The sequence below is a fragment of the Amblyraja radiata genome, chromosome 15 (assembly GCF_010909765.2).
Source record: "Amblyraja radiata isolate CabotCenter1 chromosome 15, sAmbRad1.1.pri, whole genome shotgun sequence".
NCBI classification, from domain to species: Eukaryota; Metazoa; Chordata; class Chondrichthyes; order Rajiformes; family Rajidae; genus Amblyraja; species Amblyraja radiata.
In genome coordinates this window covers 43,137,942-43,154,729 of record NC_045970.1, presented here as the reverse complement: position 1 = coordinate 43,154,729, position 16,788 = coordinate 43,137,942, and the positions used below count along the sequence as shown (strand labels likewise).

At 39.2% G+C, this 16,788-nt stretch overlaps 1 protein-coding gene across 1 annotated transcript in view; it reads left to right on the top strand.

Annotated features, from left to right (window-relative positions):
* LOC116981319 (solute carrier family 22 member 15-like) overlaps positions 1 to 16,788 on the top strand; it is a 41,542-nt gene that overhangs the window by 5,657 nt on the left and 19,097 nt on the right. Inside the window, exons 3-5 of the mRNA XM_033034270.1 lie at positions 2,485 to 2,617; positions 10,471 to 10,635; positions 12,687 to 12,816. Coding sequence (XP_032890161.1) covers positions 2,485 to 2,617; positions 10,471 to 10,635; positions 12,687 to 12,816 — 428 coding nt within the window. The remainder of the gene's footprint in view (positions 1 to 2,484; positions 2,618 to 10,470; positions 10,636 to 12,686; positions 12,817 to 16,788) is intronic.

The following is a 16,788-nucleotide window of genomic DNA, read 5'->3' as shown; positions in this document are numbered from 1 at the left end:
TGAACTCATGATCTTTGGAGACTTGAGTTAGGTCAAAGGCTGTTGAACAAACTCCTGGATCATTCCCTTCATTGGGGCGAGAATTGAAAAGGAACATTAAACGTGTACATTTATCTCAATACCACGCTCATCCCAATTTTTTTGAATTAGTCATAGAGCCTTGCAACACAGGACAGGTCCTTCAGCCCAACTTGCCAATGCCAAACAAGATGCCTCGTCTTCACTAGTCCCATCTGCCCATGTTTGGCCCATGCCCCTCTATACCTTTCCTATTCATGTACCTGTCTTAAATGTTGTTATTGTATCTGCCTCAACTACCTCCTCTGGCAGCTCATTCCATATACCTCCATTCCAGCCTCTGTGTGAACGGTGGCGCAGCGGTAGAGTTGCTGCCTTACAGCAAAATGCAGCATCAGAGACCCTGGTTCGATCCCGACGACGGGTGTGTCTGTATGGAGTTTGTACGTTCTCCCCGTGATCTGCGTGTGGTTTCTCAGAGATCTCCGGTTTCCTCCCACACTCCAAAGACGTACAGGTTTGCAGGTTAATTGGCTTGATTAATTGCCTTGATAAAATGTAAAAATTGTCCAGTATAAAATTGTCCAGTGCTGAGTGATGCTCTACCTAGAGCTTTTCAGCGTACTACATCCAGATCCAGAAACGGTTGCCACTCCTGTTCCTATTAAATTTTTCTCCTCTCACCTTAAACCTGGTTCTTGAATCCCCATACACTGGCTGTTATCCTCAAATTGGCTGTTATATTTTAGAACGTTACAATATACATTGGTCATTTAACCTTTGAAATGGTCACAAGGAGAATATGCAAACACCACACTGATAACACCAGAGGTCAGGATTGTACCTGTGTCACTGGGGGCGATCAGAAGCTATTCTACCGGCTGCGTCAGTACCGCCCACACAGTTATTATGCTTCGTCCAGATTTGCCTGCAGAAAAGGTTTCACTCGGTTTTACCATCCTGGCCCGCTGAGTACTTGCACTATTTTTTTATTTCTTTGCGTCTGTGGCTGATGACCAGTGAATGAAACTAGGAGCTGTGGATATGCAGCTGTTCAGCAGCTGAATGTTGGCTCTGTGATAGTTCAGCACATTCCTTCTTAACTTTCAATGTTAATTTTAAGCTTCATGGGGAGAAAACGTGATATAGGAGTGTATAATACACTGGTTAGACTGTTCTTCATAAACAGTGTTCACTGCTGGTAGAAATTGGACATGGAGAGAAATCACTCAGATTCACTAGCATGAGACTGGAAGTGAAAGGGCTACCCTGAGGACTGAATATTCTAGGCTTCTATTCCTTGATTACGGAAGATTAAGCAGTGATAAAATTGAGGTGTTTAAGATAGAACTGGCTAGGGTGCAAATAGATACCATTTCTTCTCTAGGGGAATCCAGATCAATGGCACATAATTTTCAATTTAAAGAAGCATTTTATCACAAGAAGGGTATTATAAAGTTGGAACTTAGTCCCCTGAATGTTGTTTGTTCCTAAGGTGCTCAGCAGCTTTCAAGAATGCGATCCATTGATATTTAAAGAATCTAGTATTTTACGTTAGGATAAATGCTAGATAGTTTGAGAGAGGGTCAAATCAACCAGAAACTAATTGGTGAATCATTCTGAAAAGGCTGAATGTTCTACTTATGGTTCATAAACTCCTTAACTGTGACTGGCAGAAGATTATTGTTCATATTTGTGCAAGGATCTGGTGCTGTATTGGCATAGACCTGCCAAAGAATTCTAATGTTAATGTGTTATTAACACCGTGTAATCTGGTTTGTGCTGTGTGGTGTTCATTTGTTGTTGCAATGGCCCTTGGGCTATTAAAGCTGGAGCGGAGTTGAAGGTACAGCCAGCTGCGGAGTGTTCAATTAACCATCAGTTCTTGCCAAGGCAACATAATTGGGCCTTCCATTGGCAGCAGAGGGTGAGAGATGGTGATTAAAGTTAGCCTGCCTTTGAGTAGATAACACATCCAACCTTATTTGTGGTTCTTGGACATATGTTACTTTTTTACTTATACTGATATAAGCTCTTGTTAAGTTTAGTTTAGAGATACAACGTGGAAACAGGCCCTTCGACCCCCGCACATGAACACTATCCTACACACACTATGGACCATTTACACTTATACCAAGCCAATTAGCATATAAACCTGTACGTCTTTGGAGTGTGGGAGGAAACCAAAGATCTCACGGTGGTCATGGGGAGAACATACAAACTCCGTACAGCCAGCACCCGTAGTCGGGATCAAACCCAGGTCTCTGGCGCAGCAAGCGCTGCACGGTAGCAACTCTACCGTTGCGCAGCCCGGACTCGGCTTGCTCTAACACACTTGTTCTCTGCTTGCTCTAGCACACTTTTGAACTCCGTTCCTTTCAGAGAACCTTTGGAATTATTGCATTAAAATGCAGATAATTCTTCTACTTTCAATAAGAATAACACCTTTTTTTTATATACCAACAGTGGTACTTAATCAGACAAGAAGCATACAAAGTGAACTTGGCTGGATCCTTGTTTTTCTTGGGCCTGCTCCTTGGTAACATCTTATTTGGACCATTGTCTGACCGATTTGGCAGGAAACCAACCTTCCTTATAGGTGAGGTTAAGTGCTCTATATGATTGTAATGAAAACATCTAAATAATTGAATGTGGTCAAGTAAGTGTATAAATAAAAGGTTTACTTTTACTTGTAGTATTAAATTAATTTAACTCAAGAGAAAGATTGGACTTTCCACAATAATAACTGTATGCGTTTAAAGGAAACCCTCGAAAGATTTCAAAGCACTTTGTGGGAGTTTAGAGGATTAGACTTTAGCTTACAACAGAAGATGTATAGGTAGGTGACCATATGCTTGTGTGGATAGGTTTTACTGGTGTGGCTAGTGGGTGCTGGGGCCACAGTTGTTTACAATCTATATTGATGAGTAAATTAAGGAATCACGTGTAATGTAGCCTAGTTTGTTGGAGATATGATGATGGGCGTGAAAACAAATTTTGAGAAGGACACAGTTTGAAAAGGGCTAGAGATACCTTAAGTTGGAGGACATTAATTTGGAGGCAAATGTAGGGAAATGGGAGGTTATTTGGTAGCCTGAACACATCACCTCAGCCACAGTCTGTCCCGAAAACAGCCAGTTCCCAAAATCCTACTCCCAAAAACAACTTATCTTAAAAATAGCCTCGACACTTCACCTCAGGCACAACCATTCCTCAAAACAGCCATTTCCATGAAGAAGGGGCTTAACCCGAAACGTCACCCATTCCTTCTCTCCAGAGACGCTGCCTGTCCCACTGAGGGATTCCAGCATTTTGTGTCTAGCCACACCTATGAATTGGACCGAGATGATGTTGTCACAGGTGGCAAAGTTATAGCGTGGCATAGTTTATACAAGATGCAGGATGGCTAGAAATGCATTGGGCTGGTCAGATTTGGAACCAATGGATGCGTAAATCTGTCTATTGATGGACATGGCAGTGGAGACTGGTGCCGTTCATCTGAGGCTGTAGAACTTGTGCCCTCTGGTCACTGAAGAAGCAAGTCTTTAATTTGTTTGTTCCATGATTACAACAACATGTTTTAGCTGCAACATCTAATATCTTGGATTGTAGGCGTGTAAGCAAGAGGAGAAATTCTATGTTAGATGTGTAAATAATTTATTTATTTATTATGTATGTAATACAATAATAATGTATTTAAAACATTTTGTCCCTCAGTTAGGGAGATAGCTTTAGTTCTTATATTGATACATATCCATGCAATTAAAATTTTTAATGGGCTGGAGATTTAATCACTAAAGATATAAAGATGAATATGCTTTGAAAATAGCTAAAAGATGCCTGTCTTTCATGTTAAATTTTAAAAAAATTGCAGGCTTGTTCTGTGATATGTAAATCAGTCTTCGGAAGGTCAATGCATAATTTATTTGTAGGCAAAACTATGCAAATCAAATGTAGGAATAATTTGGGTGCTGTCAAAAGATGTATGCATTAAATTGTATTGGGTTAAATTTCAAAGGACCCCTTTTCCAAGTAGTAAATTCAAAAACTGTAACAAGGTCTGTGTAAAACAAAACAATGTCAAGTGTCAAGAATGTTTTATTATATGTCTCGGAATGAACAATTAAGTTCTTAATTGCTGCAGCACAACAGAATATGTAAACATAGTACACTGTAAGCAATATAACAAATAAGAAAAAAAAAGTTCAGTGTATGTATACACATACCCACATATTATATATATATTATATACATATACACACCAACATATATACATAGCAATGTTACAAAATTTTGAGATTTTAAAAATCAAGTCTGCAATTTATCCCATCAGATAAAGCATAAAAAGAAGTTTAATTTGACACCTAATTCACTTTCATATCTCAAGTATTTAAAAAGTTATGGCCATTTTCATACTCGGAAATTAGCATCTTGTTCCCTATTGATTTTCTATGGACATAACAAAAAAGCTGTGATCGTGGACAGTCAAAAGCCCATAACGTTCTTAAAAATTAAGAGAACTGAATGAAATTTTCAGTTATCATAGATTGAAGCATTCTGAAACAAATATAAAATAATCTTACTTGGATGACCTGAAATTAAAGCATATAATTAGTTAGTTACCCAATTGTAGCTAATTCCAAACTTCAATTACTAGATCTAAACATCTATCCATTTCTTAATAAATGATTAACATTTTTAAATAGCCTAAGTGTCCAAATAATATTCACAAATAATTCACAATAAAACATGATTTTTAAATCTCATTTACATTAATTTATAGGCCAAATGGAAGGAATTTAGTGTTCATTTAAATCAGCTTTCCAGTGGGATCCTGGCTGGTTTAGAACGTTCACATTGCGGTAGATTTGTGCCCTCAAATGCCCAGAAAAATACTGCGGGATTTAATGGGCCCCAAATTAGCTACTCGCAACATTAAACTTTGTATAAAGGGATCTTAAGAAGCCCTTTTTAACGTAAAAATAAACAGCCTACCTTCCGTTTTCCCCTGTATGAGATCTGGCCCGTTGTCGGTGGTCGCGGATTTAGAGGTTAATTTTTAACCTACTATAACAATTAAATAAATCCCTTAAAACTAATAATAGCTCAAGCGACGGAATCTTCCAGCGATTTTTCGTTAATAATTAACTAGGCTGAAAAACCTCGATTTTAAACAGCCTAGGGAAAATCGCGTTTTAAACCCGCCCCCCCCCCCCCTCTAAACGGCGCCAAAATCGCGCACACGGGCTGGGACAGATTTTCAGCGACCTTCAGGTACATTTTGCAACATACCTAATATACACGCACACATATGTACACATAAAAAACAAGCATTAGCATGGAATGCAAACATCTACAAACTTTAATGTTCACTCTGTTTCTCCCAGCACCTGACCTGCTGATTATTTCCAGTAATTTCTATTTTGATTTTAGATTTCCTGCATCTATGGACACTTTTGCCTGATTGATTTGGAGGCTTTTCTGCTTGGAATATATTCTTCATCTTAGTTGATGTATTACCAGCTCTGTTCCAGGAAATGACACTTGATTTTATGGATTGGTGAACGATCCCTGTGCACCTGCATGCCACACTTTACTGTTAGGAGCTCTTTGAAAGATTCTCGCCTTTCATTATTTTCTAAATATTTGTGCCACCAGTAATTTTCTGTATCTTGTATTCTAGATTGCAAGAAAGAACTTGCATTTATGTAGCATATTTCACAGGACATCCCAAAGAGCTTTACAGCAAATGAAGTACTTTGGAAGTGTAGCCACTGTTATTTTGTAGGTAAACACAGAAGCTCATTTATTTATTATCTTACTTGTAAATGTAGCTGTTAGTTTTATGCTTTAAAGAAAGAATTTGAGTGGATTAAGTTTGAAGATAAGTTGAATGACTTTTTAAATGACGATGTTGTAATTAAGCTACTGGGTCAAGTAGTCCATTATAGTGGGTGGGAGGTTTAAGTTTAGCAACAAATAAATCTGCAAATTGAAAAGAAATGTGGTCTCAGTAATGATTACTATGAGGCTAATTTCTGAGCTAATTATTATGAAGTTAATGATTACTATGAAGATTGTCGTCAAAAACTCACCTGGTTCACTAATTCATTTCAGGGAAGGAGATTTGACCTCACCCAGTTCACAGTGACCTCAAGCCAATGTGGTCAACATGTAACCATCCTTGGAAATGGCCAGCAAACCATTCAGTAGGAATGGTTGGCAACTCACGGGGTTCACTAATTCCTTTCAGGGATGGAAACCTGTCCTCGTGCAGTGTGGTCAACGTATAACTGTCCTGTGAAACGGCCAGTAAACCATCCAATTGACCCAAACTAAATTAAATAAGAACAAAACAAAAGGGACTACCTGGCATCACCCTGGGCATCCAGTGTGAGCACTGCAGTGTTACTTCCGTCTAGTCCATCTTTCAAAGGAAAAGTTAGGCATAGGTATCTGTGAAATAAGGGAGCTGTGCTAAAGACTAGTCAAGCAACAATTTAGCATAATTATATGCCCAGAATTGTACCTCATTGGTCTACGTCCAAGACTCCTGCATCATATCCCCAGGATGCACTCTATTCGGCCAAGAGGGGAAGTCCATTCGAGGTGTCTGCTCAACTGGGTTAGTGGGTATTAGCTAGAAGGAGAGATGGGACAAACTTGGATTGCTTTCTTTGGAATGCCTTACGTTAAGGGGAGACATAATAGAAGTATGAAAAGTTGTGAGAGGCATGCATAGGGAAGGCAGTCAGAACTTTTATCCCAGAGTTGGGATGTCAGACTTGAGGGCATAGCGAGAGGGGTAGAGGTCAAAGGAGATGTGCATGACAAGTTTTTTATACACAGAGGGTGTGTAAAAAGACTTGGAATGCGCTGCTGGAGTGGTGATGGTGGAATATATATATGATAGTGGGATTTAAGAGGCTTTGAAATAAGTGCATGGGTATGTAGGGCATGAAGAGGTCTGGATTATGTGCAGGCAGATAAGATTTGTTTATTTTGGCATTACGCTCGGCATAGACATAGTGGGCCAAAGGCCATGTTCCTTTGCTGTCCTGTTTTGTGTTCCCTGTTATTACAGTTGTAAAATAACTACTTTTAGTTCCTTTATCGTTTACTCTGGACTGCATGGGGTCTCAGTTCAAACATGTGCAAGGAAACCTCCATATTACCATTTGCCACCTTCTCTCAGCTGATAAACGTGTGTGTGTCTCACATTGAAAAAGACTTGGAAGAAGCACTGAGAGCAGAACGGGCACAGAAAGTATCTACAGTGCCCTTCATAATGTTTGGGACAAAGACCCATCATTTATTTATTTGTACTCGACAATTTGAGATTTGTAACAAAAAAAATCCCATGTGGTTCAAGCGCACATTGTCAGATTTTAATAAAGGCCATTTTTATACATTTTGGTTTCACCATGTAGAAATTACAGCAGTGTTTATACATATTTATGTGTTTATACAGTGTTTATATATTGCCCCATTTCAGGGCACCATAATGTTTGGGACACAGCAATGTCAGGTAAATGAAAATAGTCATGTTTAGTATTTTGTTGCATATCTTGTGCATGCAATGACTGCTTGAAGTCTGTGATTCATGGATATCACCAGTTGCTGGGTATCTTCTATGGTGATACTCTGCCAGGCCTGCATTGGAGCCATCTTTAGCTTACGCTTGTTTTGTGGGCTAGTCCCCTTCAGTTTTCTCTTCAGCATATAAAATGCATGCTCAATTGGGCTCAGATTGGGTGATTGTAGGCCACTCAAGAATTGACCATTTTTTAGCTTTGAAAAACTCCATTGTTGCTTTAGCAGTATGTTTGGGATCATTGTCTTGCTGTAGAATGAACCGCCAGCCATTTGAGGCATTTGTTTGAACTTGAGCAGATAGGATGTGTCTATACACTTCAGAATCAATTATGCTACTATCATCAGCAGTTGTATCCTCAATGAAGATAAGTGAGCCAGTACCTTCAGCAGCCATACATGCCCAGGCCATAACACCCCCACCACCGTGTTTCACAGATGAGGTGGTATGCTTTGGATCTTGGGCAGTTCCTTCTCGCCTCCATACTTTGCTCTTTCCATCTCTGATATAAGTTAATCTTCATCTCATCTGTCCACAAGACCTTTTTCCAGACCTGTGGTTGCTCTTTTAAGTACTTCTTGGCAAACTGTAACCTGGCCATCGTATTTTTGCAGCTAACCAGTGGTTTGCATCTTGCAGTGTAGCCTCTGTATTCCTGTTCATGAAGTCTTCTGCGGACAGTGGTCATTGATAAATCCACACCTGAGGAGTGTTTCTGATCTGTCGGACAGGTGTTTGGAGATTTTTCTTTATTATAGAGATAATTCTTCTGTCACCAGCTGTGGCAGTCTTCCTTGGCCTGCCAGCCTCCTTGCGATTAGTAAGCTCACCAGTGCTCTCTTTCTTCTTAATGATATTCCAAATAGTTGATTTTGATAAGCCTAAGGTTTGGCTTATCAAAATCTCTAACAGTTTTATTCTTGAGTGTCAGTCTCATAATGGCTTCTTTGACTTTCATTGGCACAACTTTGGTCTTCATGTTGATAAACAGTAATAAAAGTTTCCAAAGGTGATGGAAAGACCAGGTACTGAGAGCTCTCTTATACCTGCATTAAGGAGGCATTTAAACACACCTGAGCAACTGCAAACACCTGTGAAGCCATGTGTCCCAAACATTATGGTGGCCTGAAATGAGGGGACTATGTATAAACACAGCTGTAATTTCATTATGGTGAAACCAAAATGTGTAAAAATACCCTTTAATAAAATCTGACAATGTGCACTTTAACCACATGTGATTTTTTTCTATTACAAATCTCAAATTGTGGAGTACAGAGGCAAATAAATAAATGATGGGTCTTTGGCCCAAACATTATGGAGGGCACTGTAAGTGGAGATTTTAACAACGTTCAGAGTGATGGCACATTAGCAACAGCACTGAGGAACCTACAGCCAAAGCTGCGATTCCGATTGCAGCAGATGGTGGAACAATCATCCCGAATGATAAGTCCTTATCATTGCCCCCTTCTTGTCAATTATCTGCTGCAGATACACCTATCCATGACTGATTAGGAAAGATAACTGGATGTTAAAGGGAGTAGGGGGCGTGAGTTATAAAGAGAGACTGGATTTGTTGGGACAATTTTCCCTGTATTATAGGAGCCTGAGGGCTGATCTTATAGAGGTATATTGAATCATGAGAGTAAAGAAGGTGAATAGCCAATGTCTTTTTTTCCCCTTGTAGGGGAGTCCAAAACTAGAAAGCATACGTTTAAGGTGAAAGGGTACAATTTAAAGGGAACCTGAGGGGCAACGTTTTCATACAGAGTCATAGTGTTAATGGGTAGGGAGTTACAGAATTTTAACCCAGGTGTGATGAAGGACCTGTGATATATTTCCAAAGCAGAATCGTGTATTATTTAAAGCGGAGCCTCATAATGCGCAATTAAGAATAAATAATCAGCTGAATTGCCAACGATACATCGTGCAACTGAATAGAAAGTCAATCTGTTTTAGTCGCCGCTGCTGACATTGTAAACCTTTTATGAAACACATGAGCACAGATCATGCTTCACCTCTTTGAAAATTACTGCTGTCACTAGGAGTTAATGTTTACACCAGAGGAAATCTAACAAAACGTATTTTTTATTTATAGTGTGTGTTTGTATAGTTGTCACTGAAGTGTTAGTGGTTTTTATTTTTGGAAGGTTAATGTTTCGGGCAATCTGAGGCGCTCTGACTTTTTTCCTTTGCAGGGGTAAATTAATGAAAATAAGTGTTAACCTCTCCGGAGGAGGGTAAGAGAGGTGATATTTGCTGCTGGTCTGCTCCTCCTCTTTCCTTATTGGACTACTTGTGATGGCCAATCTCGGGTCAGCTGTTACTGTGGGATAAAAACGGAAAATATTAGAAATTTCCAATAAGCCAGGTGGCGTCTGTTGAGGGAGAACCGATAATGTTTGAGGCCAATAACCTTCCAAATAAACCCCCCCTCTCTGGCCATTTATCCTGGTGAAAAGAGCAATAGAAACATTTAGAGGACATAGGACAAAGAGATTTAATAAGAAATTGAGGGGTAACTTTTTTACATAAAGGGTGGTGGGTGTATGGAACAAGCTGCCAGAGGAGATAGTTGAGGCTGGGACTATCCCAACGTTTAAGAAACAGTTAGACAAGTACATGGATAGGACAGATTTAGAGGGATATGGACCTAATGTGGGCAGGTGGGACTAGTGTAGCCTGAATATGTTGTCTGATGTGGGCAAGTTGGACCGAAGGGCCTGTTTCCACACTATATCACTCTATGACTCTATTTATTGCTGCAATGAATACTGAGCTAGCAGCAGATTAATCTTTTGCTTCTATAATGGGCAGGAACTTGAAAGAAATGTTTCAAACCATGTTCTTATTTCCTTCAGGCTTATTCCTTGACGTCGTGTTTGGATTCATTTCAGCGATCGCTCCTAATTATGAAACCTTTGCCTTGACACGGCTTCTTGTCGGCATTATGAATGGTGGAATGTCTCTGGTGGCTTTTGTACTAACGCAGGAATTTGTGGGAAAATCCTACTGGGCTTTGACAGGTGCGGAGTTTTATCATTGTTTGAACATTGGGTTCCAGGATAAGTGAGAAGCTTTAGAATTGTGTTATAATGCAATTTACTATATGTAACATGACCTCAGATTATCTCTGATGATGCAGCTATTGCCTCTCAGATCCTCATAGGTTTACCTGGGAGCTTGCTTTTCAGTTTGAGGTAGTTGATAATAAGAGGGCAGTAGTACAAGGCATTCACAATTTTATTGCCCTCTCACGATCAATTCACTTTCCTTGATCGCATGAACGGTGCTTGCTTCGTGAACTGTATTCCATAGCTAAATTGGAAGACATTGTCATAGTCTTCAGGTGGGAACAGATCTCCAGTCCATTTGATATATTGATCTATAGTATTCCCTTCTCTAAAGTTTCCAATATTTACTTTCTTGGAACATAAGAAATCGCAACAGGAATTGGTCACTCGGCCCCTCATGCCTGTTAACGCTCATCTTTAATTTCAGCGCAACTACAGTTTCCCATATCCAAGGAACTCATCCTGTGAACCTTTGTTGCACTAATTTGCAAGTATATCCATCCATAGGTAGGGGATCAGATCTGCATACATTATTCCAAGTGCCATCACACTGGGGCTCTATATAATTGCAGGAAGACAGATTTACTCGTGCACTCAAATTCTCTTGCAATAAAATCCAATGTGCACTTTTCCTTATTGATTTTTGCTGTACCGACATCTTCATTTGTAGTGATTTCTACACAAAAGACATTCGGGTCCTTCTGCACACCGGCACTTTATGAACTCGCATCATATATAATATACTCCACGTTTATATTTTTTTCATAATAGATGACCTCATATTTTCCACATTATATCCCATCTGCCATGTCCTTGCCCAGTCACATAGGCAGCTTTTCTGCATCCCCCATAGTGCAACTATTTGTATGATCAGCAAACTTGGATATACAACACTTGATCCCCTCATCCAAATCATTGACATAGTGTGGGGACAGCAGTTGTCCCCACACCAATGCATGTGACATCCCACAGTCACAATGCAGGCCAGTGATTGAGGGAGATTGCCCATTCCACAAGCTAACTTTTGTTAATAGCTCCTTGCATGGCATTTTATTAAATGCCTTCTAAAGTTCAAAACGACCACCTTCACTGCTTTCCCTAATTTATTCTGTTAATTACAATCTCACAAAACCTTTTAATAGTTTTGTCAAATATCATAAATCCATGTTGATTCTCTCCAGTCCTGTTATTTTCCAAGTGCCCTATTAGCATTTACTAAATAGTAGACTGCAACATTTTCTCTACCACCGATGTCAGACTAATTGGGCTGTAGTTCTCTCTGCCTCCTTTCTTAAATTGTGCGGTTACATTCAACTTTATAGGAAGTGTTCTCGAACCTCTGATACCCATTAATGTTTCCTGTTTTACCACTTTTGACTCTTTCAAAAGAGAACGTTCTTCTCACAATTCCGGGTTTCTTTTGTCAGACAATGAGGTTAAATATTATCTGGAGAAGAAGCTCACGTATCGTTATTGTAAAAACCTTTAATCATTATAAAGACTTTGTCTTCATTTTTCAAGAGAAAAGGCTCTATTTGTAAAAAAAAAGTCTTAACAAAGATCAGTTAATTTGTAGGTTAAATCATTTCTGTAATCTGTGCGACTGTGTTTATATCATTTCCCTTCACAGCAGAAGTGATGAAATTGCGGTACACTTACATTATTGTTTTTGTAAAGATTGTGTGCTGTGGAATAGCTGACTGACAGATTTTTGTAAAAATGTTTTATTTCGAGCCTTCATAATATGAGAAGGTTTCAGATGCCGATCTTTACGGCGCTTTTGATCTTTACATGCCACCCATCATGCTTATCTATACTAGTCTCACTTGTTTACATTAATTCCATATCTCTCTAAACCTTGCTCATGCAAGTACCATTATAAGTCTCTGTTTTAATTATGAACAAATTTTCAAGAATGATATTATAAAGCTGGTCAGAGGGATTTGTTCATTGGACAAGAATCAGGTCATATTTGAAATAACTGGATTTTTGTTCTCACGCAGGATCACTTACCAATTTGGTGTTTGCTGTTGGAATTGCAGCTTTCTCTGTTATTGGTTATTACATCAGGGATTGGCGTGTTCTCATTGCTGCGGCCAATTGTCCTGGAGTTCTGTTTATCTTCCTTTTCATGTAAGTTCTTATGTAACGGCATAAATGGATTTAACAAAAATACACAGTGCTATTACATATTTTGAGGAATGTTCATGAATTAATCTGATACAAGCGTAATTGGGTTGAATCTGATTCTTGATGAAGAAGCATACATAAATACAGTGCAAACTGAAGAACATAAGAACTGGAAGCCCCACCATTCAGTGAGATCAAGGGCAATTGTGTGCTGTACGCTCATTTTACTTATCATTCACTGTATCCCCTGATTCTCCCTAAAAATCTAGACTGGTATGGTGTTCAGCACAGCTCTGCAGAAACCTGACCCCCTGAGGCAAAACAATAGTTACAAAATAATTAGAGAACTAGAATAAAATTTGACAACCCTACCTGTTTACTGCTGGATGTACCCAGATAGGTTGCAAAACATAGACATGCATTTCATGTTCACTCCCATCAGTTAAGAATACATGATTCCATTAATGGTCACAAAACTGCAGACATCAGAAATCTGAAATAGCAGCAAAGTTTGGAATGAACTCAGGTGGTCAAGCAGCACCTGTGGAGGGAGAAATGTGTCCATAATGTTTCCGGTTTCAGAACTGAGGTAAAAAGAAATAATGGGTGGAGGAAAGGGAATATATCTGATATGAGGTGAAAAAATATGGCAATCTCCCCTTAACATTCACTGATGCTGCCTGACTGAATGAGTTCATAAGTTGTTGGAACAGAATTAGGCCATTCGGCCCATCAAGTGTACTGCCATTCAATCATGGCTGAGCTATCTTTCCCTCCAAACCCCATTATCCTGCCTCCCCCCCCCCCCCCCCCCATAAACCCTGACACCTGTAATAATCAAGAATCTCTCAATCTTCATCTTAAAAATATCTTTTGACTTGGACTCCACAGCCTTCTGTGGCAATAAATTCTACAGCGTCACCACCCTCTGACAAGAAATTCCTCCTCATCTCCTTTCTAAAGATATGTCCTTTTATTCTAAGGCTATGGCCTCTGGTCCAAGACTCCTTTTAGTGGAAACATCCACTCTATCCAGGCCTTTCACTATTCAGTAAGTTTCAATGAGGTCCCCCCTTATCCTTCCAAACTCCAGCGAGTATAGGCTTAGTGCCGTCAAACGTTCATCATATGCTAACCCAATCATCCCTGGGATCATTCTTGTAAACCTCCTCCAAAGCCAGCACATTCTTTCTCGGCTTTTTCTGTTTTTATCATGCTTTAGAACTATGCCATTGAGAGTGCACTACGTAATGACACCTTCTGGAGCTGACTCAATTAGTACTCATTCCCCAAAATGTGTCCCAAGAGCGAAACGAGGTGCATTAATCTGAGTCTTGATTCCCCACAACGACTGAGTTACAACCCTCTACATTTCTTCTCAGCCTTAAGCCTGAGAACGAGGCCCTTGTTCTACATTGTTCGGACAGAAGGGACAGACTCTTGGCATCCGACCCTGCCTGATGCTCTTAGAAATCAGCATGTCTAAATGACATCACCTCTCATTGTTTTAAATTACAGTGAGCATTTGTCAATCTTAGTCTCTGTTTATGGGACAGCCTGCATATTGTCGAATCAATCCAGAATATCTAAGGCACATTAACTCCAAGCAATTCTTTATTTAGGTAAGGAACACAAAACTGCACTAAGTATTCCAAATGAGGTATCGCCTGGGGCAATAACAATTGCTGGAAGACCTCATTACCTTTGGGCTCCAAACCCAATAAAGACCAGCACACATTTGCATTATAAATGCTTGCTGTAACTGCATGTTAATTGTATGCGTCTTGTAAGCCAGCACACGATCATTCTAATCGCTGACATTTAATACATTATAAGAGTCCTTTATATTAAAATTCATAACATCACATTGGGCTCAATCTGCCACTGTCTTGCCAACTCGCTAAATCTCTTGCAACTCTGTTGCTATCTCTTTACAGCCTCTTTGTAGTCTCTAATGTAACCCACTTCCCCTCTTAGTTATCAGTAAACCTGGATATGTTACATTTGGAAAAACAAATACTTTTGACCCGCATTAGTTCCTCTTTGGGCTAGCTAGACACACAACCGCGGTGATTATGTAGGAAGGAACTGCAGATGCTGGTTTAAACCGAAGGTAGACACAAAATGCTGGAGTAACTCAGCAGAACAACTAATACATTGCAATCTGTAATTGACTTCACTGTTTAACACACATTATTTTTAACAATTCAACAATTTGCATTTATATAGCATCTTATAAACTGTCCCTAGGCATTTCATACAAATGTTACCAAAGATAATTTGTTGTAAACAAATTATATGCTGTGCTTGATAACAGCAACTGAATTTCAGAAGTAACTTATTGTCACAATGTGCTTGGAGAAGTCTTGAGAATGTAATGTGTTGTATAGATCTACATTCTTTTTTTATGTAAGAATTTCCAATGACTTTACAATTATGCCGACCAGTACAGTTAAGAGGTAATCTGACTGAGATGCTTAAGACGATTGAAGTGTTTTATAGGTTAGTTTAATAAGTTAAGACACTTAGTAAAGTGTATAGCTTTTAAGTATTTACTTTAAAACAGTTTTGTGTTAAAGTAAACAATTACAAAGAAAGCTCACATTAGCAACCTCAGAATAAAGCAAGGCTGAAGGCTGAATAAACCATGACTAAAAAAAAGCTAACTCTACTTTTAAAATAAAGGACTTATTTTTACAGAATGGGTAGTGACATTTCTTAAAATTCCACTTTTAAGGAATTTAAAAAGAAATTCCAGAAAACTGTACCTTAAAAAGGGATATGTATATTCATAATCAATGTTGGTGGTGTGAGTTTCAGACCAAGGTTTGTAAACAAAATATGGCACTTGTGAACTATAATCTAATTAAATGGTGGATCATGCTTAATGATCCTATCAGAAATATGTCACTACAATTAAATACTAAAATAGGAAATCTTGCTGTTTTTAATACAAGGGCTAACAAAGTTTCTGGGATGTGTAGGCCTGCTAAGTTGATAATGGTAGTGCAAATATGACAAAATCTATCAAAATTAAATGATTCAATTCCAGAATCACAAGAAGATAGCCAATGTGGAACGATAAGTTGACCAGCTCAATGTAAGGAGTCAAGTGCTTAATTGTAGAAACAAGAGCACAAAATGCTTAGTAACTCAACGGGTCAAGCTGTATCTCTGGAGAACATGGTTAGGTGTCGTTTCGGGTCAGATTGTTGGGAGGGGGATAGGGTGGTGTGGTGGGGGGGGAGAAGACAGCTAGAAGACCGAGAGGCATATGTACCTGGACTGGAACAATGAAACTCTTGCTTGCTGCAGCTTTACAGACACATTGTACACAACAACACATCAAATCAATATACAGAAAATTATCAGTTCTTTAGGTAAACAAGTGCATGCAAATCTATGAGGTGTAACGATAGTTGTGAAAAGTCCATGGAAGTTCGGTACTGAGGTAGGGTTGTGCAAGGACCTGATGTTATGCTTACCATCATTGTTGGGGGCATTGAATATAGAGTCAATAAGTCTTGATGCCACTCCATAGGACTTTGTGAGGCTGTATTTTGAGTATTGTGTACATTTCCAGTCGCTCTATTACAAGAATGAAGCTTTAGAGAAGGTGCAGAGGATGATTACCAGAATTCTGCCTGGATTAGAGGGGATCAGCTACAGGGAGAGGTTGGATAGACTTGGATTGTTTTCACTGGAATGTGGGCGGTTGAGGGGAAAGTTGATGGGAGTATATGAAATTATGAGAGGCATATTGATAGGATAGACAATCTGAACCTTATTCCTATATAAATCTTTTATACAGAGCGTGTATAAAACACATTGTCTGGGGTGGTGATGGATGCATATACGATAGTGGCTTTTAAGAAGCTTTTAGATAGGCGCATGAATTTGCAGGGGTTGGAGGGCTATGGATGACTTGCAGGCAGATTAGATCAGTTTCGTGTTTGGTACATCATGTTTGGTACA